This window comes from Nomascus leucogenys, chromosome 13 (genome assembly GCF_006542625.1).
Source record: "Nomascus leucogenys isolate Asia chromosome 13, Asia_NLE_v1, whole genome shotgun sequence".
In the NCBI taxonomy this organism is placed as follows: domain Eukaryota; kingdom Metazoa; phylum Chordata; class Mammalia; order Primates; family Hylobatidae; genus Nomascus; species Nomascus leucogenys.
Window position 1 is genome coordinate 54148209 of NC_044393.1, and position 20250 is coordinate 54168458.

The 20250-nt window shown below is 44.6% G+C and overlaps 1 protein-coding gene across 11 annotated transcripts in view; it reads right to left on the reverse strand.

The window, feature by feature from the left end:
- The window catches only part of SRPK2 (SRSF protein kinase 2), a 286728-nt gene that overhangs the window by 11773 nt on the left and 254705 nt on the right, over positions 1–20250 (reverse strand). For all 11 annotated transcript variants that reach the window (XM_030825672.1, XM_030825668.1, XM_030825675.1 and 8 more), the window contains 7 exons: positions 19484–19509; positions 17272–17518; positions 16195–16677; positions 7234–7334; positions 7023–7130; positions 921–990; positions 176–268 (listed from right to left, as the gene is read on the reverse strand). In XM_030825672.1, the coding sequence (XP_030681532.1) occupies positions 176–268; positions 921–990; positions 7023–7130; positions 7234–7334; positions 16195–16677; positions 17272–17518; positions 19484–19509 (1128 nt within the window). The remainder of the gene's footprint in view (positions 1–175; positions 269–920; positions 991–7022; positions 7131–7233; positions 7335–16194; positions 16678–17271; positions 17519–19483; positions 19510–20250) is intronic.

The window sequence follows — 20250 nt, forward strand, 5'->3', positions numbered from 1 at the left end:
GCAGCACAGGGCTAAATGTGGTCTTCCCTGACAATTTTTCTATCAGCACAGGAATTCTGCTGGGTTGCGTTTCGAATTTAGGAGAAATGCCTTTGTCACCATTAATGCTAAAATCAGCAGCTGCTCTTCAGTTTCTGTCTGCATCGTGGCGCTTTTCAAAAAGAAGAGGTACTACCTCTGCGATTGAAGAATTCCCGAGAATATTTTCCAGATAGAGCAAAGTGCCTTGGAATACTGCCTAGCAGCTCTATGATGTGGGCTATGTGGTCTATGAAGGAGAGAAAAAAAGGATATGGGAATGGGAGGGGCAAAGGGAAGGATGGGATAAAAGAAGAGGGAAAAATTGAAATTAGTAAAAAATCAGAAATAGATTCAAATCAACAATGTCTGCAGCACATCCATGCAGAGGCTTGTGGGAATGGCAGGCCTCAGGCACCACCTGGAGCAGCAACAGTGACTGAGGCCAGCTCACCCCAGGCCACCCCAGCATCGCAAGCAAATAAGCATGGAGATGGTCAGGTTTACAGATGGAATTCAAGCCAGAATTCCTGGGTTTTCAACTCAGCTCCCAAACAGGACAGAGAAATGGGCAGCACATCAATGGTCGAAAGGACCACATAGAAGCTTCAGGTCTGTATCGTCTGTCGTCTCTCAGCCAGCTGGGTTCCTGCCCTGGGCAAGGCCAGGAAGAGCCGCTGCTGTAGGGCCCCTGAGGGCTCGCTGGAGTGCTGCCTGTGCCAGGCAGGCTCTGCCCATTCACTGAGACTGAGGGGGCATCAAACTCAAAGGAAAAGCATCTGAATTTGGTGTTTGAAAACCAAAAACATGGCTCTATTTCGGTACAAAAATATAGTACTCTAAAGAAGTTCAGGGCTGGCAGGAGACCTAGACCGAGGTATTCAGCAGGCACCAATACTCACCTTCATCTCTGGAATAGTCTTCCCCAGAATGTGGTTCAAACAAATAATCTCCCGTTGCCAGCTCAAATGCCTAGGATACAACAGACGACATGCTAAGCACTTCAGAGACTGGCCCCCAAGTCAACAGCTTTTTCTCCTTATAGAAGAGACCGCCACTTTATGAAGATCTGAATCAAACAAAATAGCCTCCCGAAAGTGCTCAATACTAATTTTTTTCTTTCTTCCACATTCAAAGAAGTTTCAGAAGTATTTTTACATTTCTAAGGAAAGATACAAGAGCTATGTATTCTCTTCATTTTGCAGGAAGCAAAACCAAAATGTCAGTGAGTCAGCTGCACCTGTGTGCAGGCCTGGCCAGAGCACGGTATGCACTCTATAAATAGTAGAACGAGAGTTCAACCCAGGACTCAACAAGGCCCGTCTGACTCCAGCACCTGCCTCAACCATCTATAATAGCCTTGGCCTCTGTATAGCAGACACTGCTGCATCCTTTAGGCAAAGATCTTCATGTTTTAGTAACCAAGGACTATTTTCAGCATCTCATCAACTATTTTCATCATCATTTCATTCATTTCTTTTTTTCTTTTTTTTTTTTTTTGAGATGGAGTCTCACTCTGTCACCCAGGCTGGAGTGCAGTGGCGCAATCTCGGCTCACTGCAAGCTCCACCTCCCGGGTTCACGCCATTCTCCTGCCTCAGCCTCTCCGACTAGCTGGGACTACAGGCGCCCGCCACCACGCCCGGCTAATTTTTTTGTATTTTTAGTAGAGACGGGGTTTCACCGTGGTTTCGATCTCCTGACCTCGTGATCCGCCCGCCTCAGCCTCCCAAAGTGCTGGGATTACAAGCGTGAGCCACCACGCCCGGCCATTTCATTCATTTCTGATTCAACCAAAGGAAAACCTGGAAACAAAAAAGACCCTCTTTGTCCCCAGGGCCAGAGGAAGCAGATGGTCTTGCAGACCCTTTTGTGGATGTCACGGAGCACTGGCTTCCTGGGTGGCCACTGGCCTCAGCATGCCAACATGTAGGGAAGGCCATTTGTTCCCATTTCCCTTGCTCACAAAAAAACCCTCAAAAACATTAGTTTAAGCTAGTAACAATATACAAAAATGGCAACTGCTACTGCTCTGCTGATCAAAGAGTATGTTTTAAAAGAGAAAAAAAGAATAAACTAAATCCCATTTCTGGTTTTTCTCATAGCTGCTTCTATTCTGAACGGATCTTGCTGTCCCAAAAGGTGCTCAGAGGCCCAATCATTGATGCCTGTGGATCTGTGACTGCCCTCCCCACTCCCGCCCCAAGGAGCCAATACTGGGGAAACTTCACTGCATCAACCTACCTTCTTTTTCTTTCAATGACCACACAGTGCTGGAAGGGCACCTTTAAGGGAAGGCTCACCTGCCTGGGTGAGGGGCCACCTCTCCTAGCACTGTCTTTAACAAACCAAGAGTGGGTACAATCAGCCCAGGACCACATCTTTTCACCTTTTTTTTAAAAAAAAGACTGCATGTGAATCAGCTGAAGGAAGGAAGAAGGATGGGACAAGATGGCTGCCAGCTGCCTGTGCGATAAGCATTAATTTATGAACTCAGGATCCCTGCCCTGAACCTGGCATAGGTCTGAGCAGGACACGGACATGTCACATCTCAGCATGGTGAGCTGGTGGTCCCAGCACTGTGGATGCACGAAGGCACCAGCAGAAAACCCAGGAAAGCCCTCATGTAGGGCCTCTCCTTTCCACCCAATAAACAAAAAAGACAGCTGGGCAAATCCCAGATGAGGGCAGGAAAACCTCATAATTGGCCCCAAATCCAAGTGGAACAACTAGATTACACACTCAATGGCCAGGAGAGTCCTTCTAGCCTGGGAAACAATCAATTCAGTATCTTATAAGCTAAGAGAAAAATCTGAAAACTCTAGTGGGACAAGGAGGACTTGAAAAGCCTGGATCAAGTTCCAGCTGCTTTTCAACCCCTGCCTTGAGCCCTATGCTGAGTCTTTTAATTAATTTTCAAAACGACTTCAATCTGGTTGCATATATTTCTTTTTCTTTTGTATTTTTTAGAGATGGGACCTTGCTATGTTGTCCAGGCTGGACTCAACCTCTTGGGCTCCAGTGATCCTCTCTCAGCCTCCAGAGAAGCTGGGACCACAGGCACACTACACGGCGCCCAGCTTTGTACATATTTCTCACTGCCAAAATATGTCAGCTATGTATTCTTTGAAAAAAATGATCATTTTGATTAGCACCCACGTATTCCCAAGAAAACATGTATAGAAGCCAATTAATGAAATAATTTTTTTTTTTTTTTTTGAGACAGAGTCTTGCTCTGTCGCCCAGGCTGGAGTGCAGTGGCGCAATCAATCTCAGCTCACTGCAAGCTCACACCATTCTCCTTGCCTCAGCCTCCTGGGTAGCTGGGACTACAGGTGCCCACCACCACACCTGGCTAATTTTTTGTATTTTTAGTGGAGACGGGGTTTCACTGTGTTAGCCTGACCTCGTGATCTGCCTGCCTCAGCCTCCCAAAGTGCTGGGATTACAGGCGTGAGCCACCAAGCCCGGCAAAATAATTTTTTTTTTTTTTTAAAGGAAGAAGGAAGATGGAGGCTGTAATGCTACCCATTTTTGATTCTTTGGAGAGTGACAAGATTCTCTTAACAATACAACATGTACAACAGGGCAAATGCACATTACAATGAAAAAACTCTGCCTTCAACTCAGTTACTCCCAATATAACCTTCTATTGCCCGCGCTGAGTGCAGCGGCACAATCTTCACTCACTACAACCTCTGCCTCCTGGGTTCAAGTGATTCTCCTGCCTCAGCCACCTGAGTAGCTGGGACTACAGGCACGTGCCACCACGCCCAGCTAATTTTTGTATTTTCAGTAGAGATGGGGTTTTGCCATGTTGGCCCAGTTTTGCCATGTTGGTCTGAAACTCCTAGCCTCAAGTGATCTGCCTGCCATGGCCTCCCAAAGTGCTGGGATTACAGGTGTGCACCACCCCGCTGGGCCCAAGTATAACCTTTATTATTATTTTTAATACCTGGGAACTCTGGATTCTTCTCTACTTGGCCCAATCCCCTCAAAGGGCTCTTCTCTAGACCTACTTGATTCCAGATTCTTGGGAGACCAAGTGCCTCTCTCCTAAAACATTCTCCTATGCCAAAGTATCCTGATTCTGAACAAATAAGATCATCTATTTGTTCTGTAATGTGACCAGTGCCGAAGAAGTCTGGTGAAGTTTGTTGGAATGGCTTTTCTTGTTTCTATGGCACTGACCAGGACTCACCATGGAGTTCATAAAAAGTCCTGTCAGCGACTCTAATACATAAATGCAGAGAAACCAATGCTTCAGCCACAAAGAAGTTTCAGATTATATGTACTTACATCTGGAAGGTGTAAAGCTCAAAAAAAAGTAAAACTCAAGAAAAGTAAAACAGATCCAAACCCAACATACCCTTGCTGTGGTCCCTCATTCTGTTGTGCTTCTCCAGCTGCAGAGCCTAAAGCTATCCTCCCTGATAAGAGCCAATGGCTACCACCCGTCAGCTATCATTCCCAACAGAGTCTCTGTGAGATTTGATGCTATTTATAAAACTCAAAGACAGCCAGGCACAGTGTCACATCCCTGTAATCCCAGCACTATGGGAGACCAGGGCAGATGGATCACTTGAGCTCAGGAGATCGAGACCAGCCTAGACAACATGACAAAACTCCATCTCTACAAAAATTAGCCAGGTGTGGTGGCATGTGCCTATAGTCCCAGCTACACCAGAGGCTGAGATGGAAGGATCACTTGAGCTTGGGAAGTGGAGTCTGCAGTGAACCATAGTCCTGCCACTGCACTTCAGCTTGGGGAACAGAGCAAGACCTTGTCTCCAAACAAACAAAACCCTCCAAGACTATAGGCTTTACCACCAAAAACCGTCTGTGGCCTTATGACAGCTTGGTATTATGAGGTCAAATTTAATATATTAAATGTACTATCTTTACACTACAACAGAATGGATGAGGTAAGAAACACTACCTCATTGCTCCTAGGTTCTCCAGGAAGAACAAAAGAAACCTCTAAAGCCAGGACTTTTTAGGGGTGGGGCAAGCAGTGAATGAGGGCCTGCTCCTTTCCAAAAAAAAAAAAACTCCCTTATGACAACCAACTGAAAAAGCAAACCTCATAAGCCGTCCTGACAGCAATGAGGGAGCTTATGCTTAATTCTTGGGAAGGGGGCAGGTGAGAAGACAGAAAGGCTTTTCCGTGGGAACCTGTTACTGATATTTATGCCACTGTTCACAGCAATAGCATTTCAAAAGGTAAACAGCACAGGGAAATTGTATGGAGGGACAAACGTTCATCTAATGGAAGGCAGGGCAGATAACCTGGTATAAAATTGTGCTGAAAGCTCCATTATCCCACTACATCCGTGACTGTGTCCTATTTTTCTGGTTATATCACCAAACTTAATACCCCAAATTAGAAGCACAGCATTTCAGAGTTCAAAGAGTACTTAGCACCTAATTCAGGGCAGCCCTGCTGCTGGTGGCCATTGTGGCTTAACCTCCCCACATCCTGAAATGGCCCCTGCTCCCCGACTCCCACTCAGTGTCTCCGCAGCTCCTGTTCCACTAACTCCCACGTCTCAGTCTGCCTGCTGGGGTCAAATGCCTTTCCACACAGCACTCTCTAAATTCAAAGTGACCATCATTGGCCACCGGTTCTTTTAACCGTTCTTTTCTATACCTACCTAAGGCAGGGACTTGGTTTTTGATATGGAAGAACTTTAATACCTTTAATAATTTAAACATTATTATCTGGTATTATCCATAAGAGCAACGAGAGAATAGAAAGGCCTGGTGTTTCAGGACCTATCTGGCCATGTGTTGACTCAGATCATGCTGAGTCAAAGTTGAAAGACACAAAGCACCCTCTTTTTCTCCTATCAGCTGGCACTATCTGCTCAACAATGCTTTTACTTGAGCATTAGAGGAGGTAAAACAGTAAATTCAAGACAATTGTTAAATTAACTTCTGAATAACAGAAAATTAATATATTTATTCTGCATTCCTTTTTTCAGTGAGAAGAAAAATGCTAAGCCTTCCATACAACCTTTTCTTTTAAATATTGGAAGAATGTGGATAAAAAACAGTATGGAACAGGAAAAGCATGAAACCCAAAAGCAAGCAACCCACCTTTCCCAACACGGAACGCCTAAGTAAAGCCCACTGAGAAAAGGCTGCTGAATGGGCCAGGAAACAGGGCAGAGGAAGAGAACGAGGAACTGGCTCGCAAATGCAGGGCCCTTTGTGTTCACCAACTCACAGGTTCAGGGTCAATGACCAAACAATGCCAGGCAGGGCCAGGGGAGTTTAGAGACAATGCAACTGTGCGGCACAAAACTAGCAGCAAAACAGGCCTGACAGATGGAAGAAGAGGCTTCTGCCGCCCTGTGGAAGCCGTCATCTCAACCACTCTGGGAATAGACTCTGTCAGAGGGAGTGGGCGTTGCTGCCACTGTTTCAGAAGGGGCTAGACATCCTAGAATAAGCCAGAATATCTGCTAGCCCTTGCTTTATAAGGGAAGAGAGATTATGCATTGGCATCTGGGGAAATCCCTTCCAGTCTGGAAAGGGAGGAACCCTGCATGTCTGGTTGACCAGGCAGAGGCTACCTGGAGGGGCTCCCACCTGCCCGCCTCAGGCAGTCTTCCCCTGGGAGATGCCACCTCATCTTCCTCCACAGCGTGAGTGAAGGGAAAAGCTCCCTATACCCTGCACATTTTCAGGGACCACAAGTGAAGTCATTGTGTCACAAGTGAGTCTGATTCATGGGGCTGTGGGCTGTGCAGGGCCTTAAGAAGAGACTATCTCTCTCTCACAAGCCCACAACCACACCAAACACCCAGGGCCCGCCTGAGGAGGATCCTTCCACTTCTTAAGATGCCTACGGCAGCAACTTTTCCCTCACCCAGCCCACGGTGGATGACCCTTACAGTCAGAAAAACTGAGGTCACATGCCTCAGAGAGACTCAGCCCCATCCAGAGTGTGAAAGGAACGAGCCAATTCCCACAGCAGCAAAGGGCAGAGCCGTCCTTACCATACACGCCGTGCTCCAGATGTCCGCAGGGGTGCTGTACCCCGCTCCTATTAAAACCTCTATGGAGCGGTACTGACGCGTCTGGATGTCTTCCGTGAAGTGTTTATGCTGGAAGGGAACAGGCTGCATTACCACGGAGCAACACAGACATTCAAAAAGTGTCTTTGGGCAGAATCAAGACCAAAGGTTTTAGAAAGAAAACTCTACTTACCACCCAACAAGCATTTCCCAGGTCAGCAATTTTTACTCTAATTTTATCTGCATTCCGTGGATCCAGGGGATTCACCAACAAGTCAGCTGCCCGGGTTTTTGCTGGCATGAGCAAACAGCAGGACAGTTAGTGACTGGGATAGGTGGTTTGCATGTGTGAGCACAGTGTTTGCCAGGGTCAGTCTCCTTTCCTAAAGAGTAGTGGAATGATCACTTAGGCCTGGAATACTGTAAATTAAACTTGACAGAACTAAAATTGCTTGTTCTCCACCTCTGGAAAATACTCCACAAAAGAGCAAACTGGGCTGCCCACAGGACGCCAAGGGCACTGCCTTGCCCTTTCTCTTTTTATCCCCAGTTTCTTCGGGTCCAGGTCAGCCCTAGAACAAGCCAGCCTTGCTGTCCCCGTCTGCAGCTTTGTGGTGGCTCTTCATGGTGTCAATCCATCCCTTCATGGCCCAGATCAAGCTTGCTGATGCACTATTACAACAACCATGAAGGTAGAAAGAACACTGCTGTGGGGGCCAATCACTCTCAGTGACACACAGTTCCTTGGATGCCACAAGACATCAGGGTCCCTGGCACCCACACCTCACACCCACAACATCCCCTACAGTTCCCACTGCTTGGGCTGAGCACACACAGTGACTGTTGATTAACAAACACAGATTAAAGGCAGGGACTAAACTATTCTGGTTTTGTTTTAGACAAGGAAGGTCCCAGACAGAGGTCTCCTGAGATGGCCTGGGCCATAAAGCCAACCTCTGAGGTCACTCATGAACTTGTCACATACATGAGCAGTCATTTTAAATTCCAGGATGACTCCAGGAAATCTCAAAGGCAGGTATAGGGCCAGCTTCCCAGAGATTCTGGGGCCAGATCTTCTCAAACAAGTTCAGATCACGCCTGTATCAAGCAGAGTTAACCCAGGGGCAAGTGACAAAGAAAAATAATCTGGTGAGGCCCAGAAAAATAGTCCTTAAAGTCAGCATCTTCATCACCAAACCTCAGACTGACCTACAAGATCAGATTTCTGGTAAAGATGAAATAAAACCAGGACTTTTATTTATTGTATAAGTAATTTTGAAATGGTATTTAAAAACCAAGCAGAAAAGCCTGTTCAATGTAGAACATTAAACACTGATATGATTTGGGTTTGTGTCCCCGCCCATATCTCATGTCAAATTGTAATCCCTAGTGTTGGAAGAGGGGCCTGGTGGGAGGTGACTGGATCATGGGGGCAGATTTCCACCTTGCTGTTCTCGTGATATTGAGTGAGTTCTCATGAGATCTGGTTGTTTAAAAGTGTGTAGCACGTCCCCCTTCTCTCCTCCTCCTGCTCCAGACATGTAAGATGTCTGCTTCCCCTTCTACAATACTTGAAAGTTTCCTAAGGCCTCCCCAGCCATGCTTCCTGTACAGCCTGTGGAACCGTGAGCCAATTAAACCTGTTTTCTTTATAAACTACTGAGTTTCCGGTATTTTTACAGCAATGTGAGAACGGACTAATATAAACACATACCTAGGAGAGCCCCTTTGTTTCCTTGAAGCTGGGCACTGCTGAAATGAACTAAACCTCTATTGGGGTACATACAAGCTGTGAAACCAGAGTGCTAGGGGAGGCTCTGATTCTTCAGCAAGCCCCATAAGAGGAAGGAGGGCCAGCCTTGCAACTTGCAGTAAGGCAGTGAACAGGCAAGGCCTCAGGACCTAGGGTGCCCACACAGCTCCCTAGGAGGGCTCCAGAGGATGCCAAGAGTATTCTGACCAGTATCTTAACCCTCAAGACCTGTTCCTCCAGCATGTTAATCAAATGAGCCAGCCAGGTACAGATATTCTCTGCTTGCTACCTTCCATATGCCTGTTTCCTTCTTTATAAGGATTCTGATCCACTGCATGGCCTCACCAAAGGCCAGGTATGAGCTCAGGAAAAGAAACACCAGAACTCAGCAAAAAATCAGAACGAAAGCAGCACAAAGACCAAAAAAGAAGGCCAAATGTATATACATTGATTCACCTGGGGCTGAGAACAGAAGTCCAGGATAAATATAAAAATGCTGACCCAATGGGTAGATGAACAACACTAGACATGACTAGATGAATGCCCTGTATGTCATTTAATCAAGGAGAATCAGCAAGAAGGAAAATGGAATTTGAGGTTTGAAAAATTGGATTCAAATCTAAGTTTCAATATCTACAAGTTGTAAGACTGGCAAATGACTTAAACTATATGAGGCTGGGTGTTCAGGAAAAGAAGAATCGGAAGGGACCACCCCTTCCCCACCGAAGAAACTAAAAACACAAACACAGGAGAGTCAGGACAGCATCTGGGCGCCTGGCCAGATGCAGGGGCTTCCCTCTGCTGTGACCAGCTGAACCATCATCTGGGGCAGGAGGCTCCCAACTGGTCAGTGAGGGACCAGAGAGCACCAGCAGAGGGAAGGGGAGGCCCAAAAGCAAGTTCTGCCCCCACAAACAACTCAAATCATAGGTCTAATGAGAAGAGGGCGAAGCCCTGTTAGGCATATTGTGGTCCTCCTGAGCCACAGGACGATGTGATTTCTTTTTCTCCATGAGAACAGTAGCCGAGTTGGCTGTTATCTGAGGGCACTCAAGTGGAAGGAGATGTTCTGTAATCTGCCACCACTCTGAGATGTTGTTTTTAAAAACATTTCTCAGGAGCTGCTTAATTCAATCACGCTAGAAGAAATATACTTTCAAAGACCCATCACCTCACATTTAAATTCAGGGATTTTTTTTTTTTTTTTTGAGACACAGTCTCACTCTGTCGCCTAGGCTGGAGTTCAGTGTTGCAATCTCAGCTCACTGCAGCCTCCACCTCCTGGGTTCAAGCAATTCTCCTGACTCAGCCTCCTGAGTACCTGGGATTACAGGCGCCTGAAACCACGCCCGACTAGTTTTTGTATTTTTAGTAGAGATGGGGTTTCACCATGTTGGCCAGGCTGGTCTCGAACTCCTGACATCAAGTGATCTGCCCACCTCAGCCTCCCAAAGGGCCAGGATTACAGGCATAAGCCACCGCACCCGGCCTAAATTCAGGAGTGTTTCTTGTACTTAATATCCCTCATTAAGGTTCACTGAACAGAATCTCTTTGATGACATGCTGTTATCCTCCTGGTTTGGGTTTGTAAACAGTTACTTAGCTTCTAATGCGTTCCAAATGATGCTAGGTAATGTATCTCAATAACTTAATTGTATAAAAACATGACAGGAGGTAAAAGAGATTTTGCTTTTCTTTCTTTTCTCACTATGATAGTTCCTGAACTAAGGTACCAGACTGCTACATTCCTAAGAAGTCCACTGAAACCTAACTGGAATGCTTTTGCTGCACCTCCTCTGACTGAGTCACCACTGTAGTGACCTGTCACACAGTTTCCTTCTTACAGATAATGGTGACACAAAGGACAAACTGGAGCTGTCTTCCTTCCAAAATGAAAAGTTTGCAATTGCACTCTGCCTCCACTAAGAGGGGAATGAGTGGAAAGCTTTCATTTTGGGAAGAACTGGGTCCCTTAAGTCACCTTCTGATTCACTAGTCTCTGGATAACACTGTGGTCACTCATTCCACAAGAAGCTATCCCAGAAACTATTAGATGGTAGCCAACAGTGCCTCAGCATGATGAGACAGCTGCTGTCACACGCACATAACACATGGTGCTAGGCACACACTGACTCTTTACATCGTAAGGGGTCCTTATGAGGACGGCAAGAATATCCCCTCTATATAGAGGAGGTTCACTATGAGGCCTAAGGAAGTAGCGGAACTAAGGGATTTAATGTTGCCACCTCAACCATTCGTGCCACAAATATTTACTGAGTACCTTCTGTGTGCTAAGCATGGTCTTGGTACTGGGAACACTGCAAGAAAAAAACACAAGCCAAATTAGGAAACTCGTGTACTGGTTGAAAATACGGGCAATAAGGCAAATAAATGAGGAATCCACAATCCTGTCAGGTAGCTAAACAGGCTATGAAGAAAAACAAAGCAGAGAAAGGAGATGGATAATGCCAAGGCTGTTCAGGGGAGATCTTTTCTGAGAAGGTGACATTCAGGAGAGGTCTGAAGAAAGGCAGGCATGAAACTAAGAAGTTTAAGGCAAAGGACACAGGAAGTACAAAAATCCTAAGGCAGAAACAGGCTTGCAACTTTGAGAAACTTTAGAAAGAAGCCAGTGTGAATGGTGTAGAATGAATTAGGGAAACAGAATGGGTCTGGAGCAGGCACCAACAGAGACCTGCCAGGGAACATACTGGAGAGTTTGTCAGCTTCAGTGAGGGACACCTCAGGGCAACACTACTCTACATGGGAAACACAATGGAGATCATTTTGGTGAGGAGGGGGTGGGTAAGGGGGAAGAAGTTAAGCTTTAAACAGTTCTCTCTGGACTGCCAGACAGAGACAGACTGGGGAGCAACAGCTCAAGTGACAGGAGCACAAAGGCTGTGTTACAGCAGCCTAGCCAAGGACCGACAGTGGTGTGGGTCCCCATCGAGTGACACAGAAAGGATTCCAGAAATAGCCCACAGGTAAGACCAACAAAACCACCCTGTTCCAGGGCCTTTGTCCTTCAGATGTGTTGAGCCAAGATACGCACTAAGGCTCTGGCAGCTGATCATCTAAGAGGGACGATCCTCTTCTCAACCTTCAATGGCTGTCAAATTACTCCGAAAAAAGTGTACATTCTTTAGCCTGGCATTTAGGTTTCTTCAAGTTCCTCAAACCGGCCCCAATCTTTCTTCTACTATGCCCTAACATGTACATTCTGCCCTAAAGACAGGATCTACACAAACTCTTTATTGTTTCTCTTGCCTCAAATTCACGAAGTACCGTGTGGTCAAGTGCAAGACTCTAGGCTATACCCCTTTCCATGCAGAAAACAAAACACACCTCCCATGGGGGAGGCTGCCCTTGCTTATCAAATGGCCAAGCTGCAGGCGAAAACTGAGTGCTTCCAAACAAAGGAGATCCTGTCCCTGGTACACACCTAGAATTTGACAATATTAAAACGCTCTGCAAGACCTCCAGTTTCTACCTGATGCAACAGGTATTGGGGACGGTATGTGTGTTGGACACAGTAAAATTGTGACTATAAATGGAAAAAAGTGGGAGAAAGGAAAGAGAAGAAGAATATAAAAAGTTATCACTCATTTGTTCGTTATTCAATAAATATTTATCTTAGCACTGAATCAGATGCTGAGGATGCAAAGATAAAAACACACTGCACTCTCATTCTAATGAGAAGACAGACAGTGACAATGAGCACTGCCCATACAACTAAGACAAGCATGGCCAGCAGGAGCAGAGGGGAAAGAGAAGTAAGCCTGCTGGGGATACAGGAAGCCCTCACCCAGGAGGCAGGCTACTGTGTTGGATCGTATCCTGGATCAGGAGAATTTAAAAAGAAAATTTTAGAATTATTGAGGAAATTTGAATATGGAATAAATAATAGATGATATTAGGCCAGGTGTGGTGGCTCACGCCTTTAATCCCAGCATTTTGGGAAGCCAAGGTAGGCAGATCACTCAAGCCCATGAGTTCAGGACTGGCATGGGCAACATGGTAAAACCCTACTTTCTCTACCAAAAATATAAAAATTAACCAGGCATGGTAGTGCCAACTGTAGTCCCAGCTACTTGGGGGGCTGAGGTGGGAGGATCACTTGAGCCAGAAAGCACAGGTTGCAGTGAGCCGAGATCACGCCACTGCACACCAGCCTGGGCGATAGAGCAAGACCTTGTCTCAAAATAATAGTAATATAAAATTAGTGCTATTCTTACACGTTATAATAGTATTATTGTTACAATGGAGGACGTTCTAATTCATCTCTCAGAAGATGAATGCTTAAGTATTTAGGAGTGAAGTATCCTAATATGTGTAGCGTGCAATGTCTGTGTAAACAAAGTATATGCAATGCAGCAAAATGTTAATTGCTAAATCTATGTGAAGGATATACAGTTGTTTATTGTACTATTCTTTCAAAATAAAAAAAATACACAGATGCTCTACTAATTCCTTCCTGCACCTTCCTGGATGGTGCTGGTTATGCAGGGATGTACACTCTCCACTGTGGAGACCACTGCTGTAGATGATGGGGAGCTGTGGAAACTGTGAGCAGGGGAATACACTGATCAGGTGAGCATACTGCAAAGACACTCTAGAAGCACCATCGAAGGGCACACTGAAAGGCAGGTGGGGAGAAAGGTGGAGAGAACACAAAGCCAAGACACCAGTAAGGAGCCTCCGTAATAGCAGAGGCAAGCAATGACAGTGCCCACTTTAGGGACAAGGCAAGGGGGACCCCTACTTAGGAGGTATGACTGGCAAAACGAGATGATTTACTAGATGTGAGAGAAAAAAAGAAATCTTGATGATCAAGTTTCTCACTGGAGCAACAAGAAATGGTGGTAACAAGTGTAGGAAATACAGCATGTGTAGTAGATTGGCAGGGAAAGTTGTATTCCGGTTTTGGATATGTAAGGTTTGAAGTTTCCTGTGACACAGAGATGGAGCTGTCATGTAAACAATAGGGTAAGTCTTATGACTTGCCTGGGCCTCCAACGATGACCACGTGGTAACAAGCAGCAATTCTCTTCCTTTACATGGATTGTGATGACCAAGGCAACTTACATTCAATGGGAAATTTTTCAATATATTATTATTACATGTTATTTATCTACCTTTGCCATTGACCTGTTTTATTTAATTCAGTGCTACTAACAACCCTAAAGGTAGCCATTTCTTTCCTTTGATAGAGGAATGAACCAAGGCTCAGACAGGATAAGAAACCAAAGTTCCACAGTTATTAAGTTGTGAGCTGAGGTTTAATCTGATATGCAGGTGCCTCTCGGTGTCTGCAGGGGAACTGGTTCCACGACATCCTGAGGATACCAAAATCCACAGATGCTCAAGTCCCTGATATAAAACGGTGTCGTGTTTGCATATAACCTACATACATCTTCCTATACACTTTAGTTGATCTCTAGTTATTTATAATACCTGCTACAATGTAAATGGTATGTAAATAGTTGTTATACCGTATTGTTTAGAGAATAATGACAAGGGGGGAAAAATCTGTACATGTCCAATGAAGACACAGGTTTTTTTCTCCTCCAACTATTTCCCATCTGAATTTAGTTGAACACATGCATGGGAAATCCACAGATGTAAAACCCATGGATATGGAGGGCTGACTGTACTTGAAGCCACTGCAGCCCAAGCTAATACTTGCAAAATAAGTATGAATAAAAAAGGTACTTTGAGCTGGTCATGGTGGCTCATGCTTGTAATCCCAGCACTTTGGGAGGCTGGGGAGGGCGGATCACCTGAGGTCAGGCCTTGGAGACCAGCCTGGCCAACATGGTGAAGCTCTGTCTCTACTAAAAATATAAAAATTAGCTGGGCATGGTGACGGGTGCCTGTAATCCCAGCTACTTGGGAGACTGAGGCAGGAGAATTGCTTGAGTCCAGGAGGCAGAGGTTGCAGTGAGCTGAGATTGCACCACTGCACTCCAGCCTGGGCAACTAGAGTGAGACTGTCTCAAAAAATAAATAAATGAATAAATGAATAAAATAGAAATAATTGAAAAGGTACTTTGTAAATTACTTTCTATATGAAACTTCAGCCGGGCACCGTGGTTCACGCCTGTAATCCCAGCACTTTGGGAAGCCGAGGCGGGTGGATCACAAGGTCAGGAATTTGAGACCAGCCTGACCAACATGGTTGAAACTCTGTCTCTACTAAAAATACAAAAATTAGCCAGGCGTGGTGTCATGCGCCTGTAATCCCAGCTACTCAGGAGGCTGGGGTGGGAGAATCGCTTGAACCCAGGAGGCAGAGGTTGCAGTGAGCCGAGATCGCGCCACTGCACTCCAGCCTGGGTGACAGAGCAAGACTCAATCTCAAAAAAAAAGAAACTTCAAGTAAGAGAAAAATTGAAGTGCAACAGCAACAATACATCTGGATAAGGTACCTCTCACTACTGCCCTTTCCCAGAAATTAATCTACATTCTATGTAAGCACCTTCAAACACTCCCTGGAAAGGGGAACAGGAGCTGACCATGTCCAGCCAAGTAAAGAAAGCAAATCCTTAGAAGGATTCATCATAGCCAGTGCGTAACAAAGCCAGCTCACTCGGCGTGCAATTCCAGCCTGCTGGAACCGAAGGGGCTGCAGAATGTCGGGCTGTTTGCAGGGCTGGCTCATCAATTTTACTCGCTGTGTGTTAAACAGTCTTGTCAGTAGAGGGAGCAGAGGAGGTTTCAGAGCTTTTCCACCATGAGCCAGAATGGAAACCAACTGTTACCCAGTTTTCACTTACTACAGTCACTTGGCATTCACTCCCAAACTAACAGTTTGAATAAGTCAAGCCTTCTTAGGTAGACAAGAACACAAGAGCCAATCTATAATCTGTCATCACATTTAAATCCATGCCAATTCCTTGAAAACTACAATCCTGGGCCAGTTATCAACAGCAGGGTCCTATAATCAGGAACAACTATCAAAAGACAATATGACACTTCTTTCCCAACAGAGTCAAAGAGGAGGCATACTTTTCTTGAATAGAAACAAAAGAAAACAAAAAAAACTAAATATAATGACATCAGATGGAAGAAGATACAAATTATAAACTAAACTACACATTCCAGAAAGGTGTAAGTTGCTAAAACTGGAAGGTTTTTGCAAATGATGCTGCTGACTAAATATATTAAAAATGAAAACTGGTCAGATATAAGATTTGGTATGCAGAGAGCAAGAGATAGCCTAATGGCATAGAACATGTATTTAAATCACATTACTTCTTCATGAGTATAAAAGTAATAAAAATGATTAGTGCACACACACAGGGCTTGGCCACTTCCAGCGGATTCCTTCACAGCATTTGTTAAAGGCACATCCCTGGGGTCAGCGATGGCAGACAGTTGATGGGAAGAAACACTTACCTTTTGGCAAATCCCCAGTACTGGACGCTGAAACCGTCCTGCTTCTGTCATGGGATGGACTGCTCTCCTCTTGCTCAGTAAGTGGTGATCCCTCAGAAAGCACAGAGCTGCAGGCCACAGGTTCTAAGGATCCAGAGAACAACGAGGTGGAAAACTCTGGGAACTGTGATTCGGGAATTTTATGTCGTCCATTTGGCAATTCACCATTGAATTGTTCATAGGAGCTGCTATATGTGTAATCACTTTCTGCATTTGGCTCATCAAGATTATATTCCTCAGGATTTGGGCAGTCTTCTTCATCATCCTCTTCATCGTCCAGTTGCTGCTCCAGTGAGAATGGGCCATTCTCAATATGCCCATTGGTTTTAGGTGATTCTATCCACGTAGGGTCTATGTTCGCAAGTTCCTGATCTACATCATCTTCATCTTTTTCAATGTTTTCTTTCTCAGCGTCTTCTTTCTCTTCCTGGTCCTCAGCTTCACCTTAAGAAGTTGATGGGTCAAGAATTAGAACTTGTTACTCTCCTTAATACAGCCTCACTAAGTACTTATCTCCATCAATAAAATACATTTTGAATGTGCTTATGTACCACCTAGTAAACACCTTTTGGCTTTTGGGGTAAAACCTTCAGGTTTTCTAAATCTCATTTTTCATTCATTTAATAATTGGCCTGCTCTTATAAGAAAAAGTTAGCTTTAAGGGAAAATAACTCTTTCTAAATAAAGTTGCACTTCCATTTCTACCCTCTATAATCTTCAGAAACAGACTTGTGGTGCATTACAATTAGGTAAAAAGTTAATGACAAAATAAAGCACCATCATTAGCATGACAGAAACATGGTATTTCTCAAATATTTTACATTTTTAAAAACTACTTTGAAATGTTAACATTATTTCTGGCATACAGTTCACAAATGAAGTACGAGGCTATTTCCCATATTTCCCAATAGGGAGTTGGAGAGAATCATCCTTGTCATCTGCAGCAGCAGCACAAATCAGCCCCCATGTTGACCTGGCAGGACCCTCCTAATGGAGCTCTTAGGACCCCATGCAGCCCAGGTTCGAGGCCCCACTGACCATTGTCCTTTGCAGTCTCTGCCTCGGCCGCCTCCTCTAATCCTGTTGTTTTTAGTTTCACCTCTGGGCAGTATTCGCCATCCTGGTCATTGGAAGGTACAGCTGACGTGATGTTTTCTTCTATTATTTTCCTTTCAGCTTCTCGCTCCAGTTCTTCTATCTCCTGCAGGCGCTTCTCCAATAACTCAGCCTGCCTCTTCTGTTTCTTTTTCAGTTTTTTCTTTTTGTTTTTAGATATTTTTCCTATCTATAACATGTTAAGAAAAGACCACAGGTTAGTGTTCTTCTTTTTAAAGCACCACGATAGTATAACGGCTAGCAGCATGGCAAATACCAATAAACTCTGCTTTCTCATGCCATATTCTACTAAAATCCCAAACCCGGATAGATCCACCTTGTGGTAAGGCTTACGATAAAATCAAAGGGAAAGCAGTGCTGACTGATATCACGTGCTAGGTCTACTACCAGGTCCTGCCCTCAGAGGGATATAGCTTAAATCCAGTAAGTCCTCACCATTCAAACTCTAAGAGAACTGAAGTTCGAAATTCTCTTGGCCTTAAAGGAGAAGCCCCTCTTGCAAGTTTTATTTGCTGCTGTCTATATACACAGTAACAACATCCCAGCTCCTCAATGCCAAATATGAAACAGGTGCCCGAGCAGGTGTATGTCACTGTGTGTTTGGGTCTCACATATGAAGCTCTTAGCAGCCAAGACAACATGAACTGTAAGAGATAAGCCTATGCTGCAAAGGGAAAACAGAAAAAGCCACAGCTTTTGTCTGCCTCCAATCATGGCCACCTGACTTGCAAAGCACTGGCAATGAGAGCCTCCAAACTTTCAAACAATCAGTAAATTCAGGCAGCTCAAGCCAGGGAAGAACTATGGGAAACAACTTGGGCTTCTCAGCAGGCCAGGAAGCTTAATTATTACAGCTCCCTCTTGTTCCAGAACTTACATTCCAAATCAAGAGTTGCCTCAGTAAAAATAGTGTTTTGTTATTGTTGTTGTTTTTTTTTTCTTTGAGACAGAGTCTCTGTTGCCCAGGCTGGAGTGCAGTGGCGTAATCTCAGCTCACTGCAACCTCCACTTCTTGAGTTCAAGTGATTCTCATGCCTCAGCCTCCCATGTAGCTAGGACTACAGGTGCACACCATCACACTCGGCTGATTTTTTTTTTTTTTTTTTTTGAGATGGAGTCTCACTCTGTCGCCCTGGCTGGAGTGCAGTGGTGTGATCTCGGCTCACTGCAACCTCTACCTCCTGGGCTCAAACGATTCTCCTGCCTTAGCCTCCTGAGTAGCTGGGATTACAGACGTCCATCAGCACACTCAGCTAGTTTTTGCATTTTTGGTAGAGATGGGGTTTCATCATGTTGGCCAGGCTGGTCTTGAATTCCTGACCTCAAGTGATCTAGTGGCCTCGGCCTACCAAAGTGCAGGGGTTGCAGGTGTGAGTCACCACACCCAGTATCTAATAAGGACATAGTGTTTTGACGGGACCACAAAAGAGATCAGTCTCTTTTTTATTTAACATCTGGATGGAAAAAAATTAGAACAACAGCTTCAGAAAAACAGGTAACTTAGCAGCCAATCAGAAATAATGTAAAGTGGTTTTGAAATAAAAATACTTCAACTCTATCACCTCACATTTCACTAAACTTGGCCACCATAGTCCAGAAAATGCATAAAGAAAACAGTCTTTGAAAGGCTTTAACTATCCCAACTCTGCACAGATCATTAAAACTTAAGACAGGCTGGGCATGGTGGCTAACACTTGTAATCCCAGAACTTTGGGAGGCCAAGGCAGGCAGATCACTTGAGGTTAGGAGTTCGAGACCAGTCTGGCCAACATGGTGAAACCCCGTCTCTACTGAAAATACAAAAATTAGCTGGGTGTGGTGGTGGGTACCTGTAATCCCAGCTACTCGGGAGGCTGCGGCACAAGAATCGTTTGAACCCAGGAAGGGGAGGTTGCAGTGAGCCGAGATCGCACCACTTGCACTCCAGCCTGAGCAACGGAGTGAAACTCATTATCCCAAAAAAAAAAAAAAAAAAAAAAAAAATTAACAAGACAGTCTTACCTATTTGAGGATACACAGCTTTTATAAATGTGTCTACCCTTTAAATACACAACTTTTTTATAATTTTAACAACTCAATAATAAATGGTCTCTTTTAACATGGTGCATATAAAGTAATATGCCTAAGTACTTACAGGTTTCTGCTGTGGAGCCGTACTCACTAAAATAAAATCAAACAAAATTGGTATTTAGCAGAAAACAGACACATAACTTCATGTAGGTCATTCGAATTGCAAAGTGAAATAATTATTGTCTTTTAATGGCTATCCAACTTCAAAAACTATTAATCTGAGCTTCTTAATCACAAGGATCTAGAGTAAGTTTATGCCACTGAAACAAATGAGTGACTCCTGAAGTCATAGCAGAAGTTACTCATACTGAGCCATTTCTCTTATTTATCTAAAATGAAATACTAATACATCTCAAAAACAGTCAAGCCCAAAGCACCAACAGATCACTTAAGAAAATGGAAAAGAATTAATACATATCACAGTCATTAAACCAAATTTGTTTAAAATATAATGAAATGAACAATGTAGACGTACATCGATATTTGAAATCTATTTTGCAAGCTTTCTACAATTTAAATCAAATACTGCAGTTAGTATGCAGCAAACAGTCTAGGAATCACATGATTAAACCCCTACACCAGGGCCAAAAGCTTAACAGGTGGGATCCATGATCTAAACAACACCCTGATGGCAGTAAAGGAGATGTGAACGGAGCCCCAGCCAGTCCCAGGAGCCTCAGCCCTTTAGTATCCATGCTTGCCTGACAACACACAAAGGCACAGACCATGGTGTCGAAGAGTGAGAAGCACAGTCCACAATTCACTGCACCACCCTGCCAACCCCGCCCCAGAAATAAAGATATCCCAATACTCAGGTCACTTGGTCTTCTT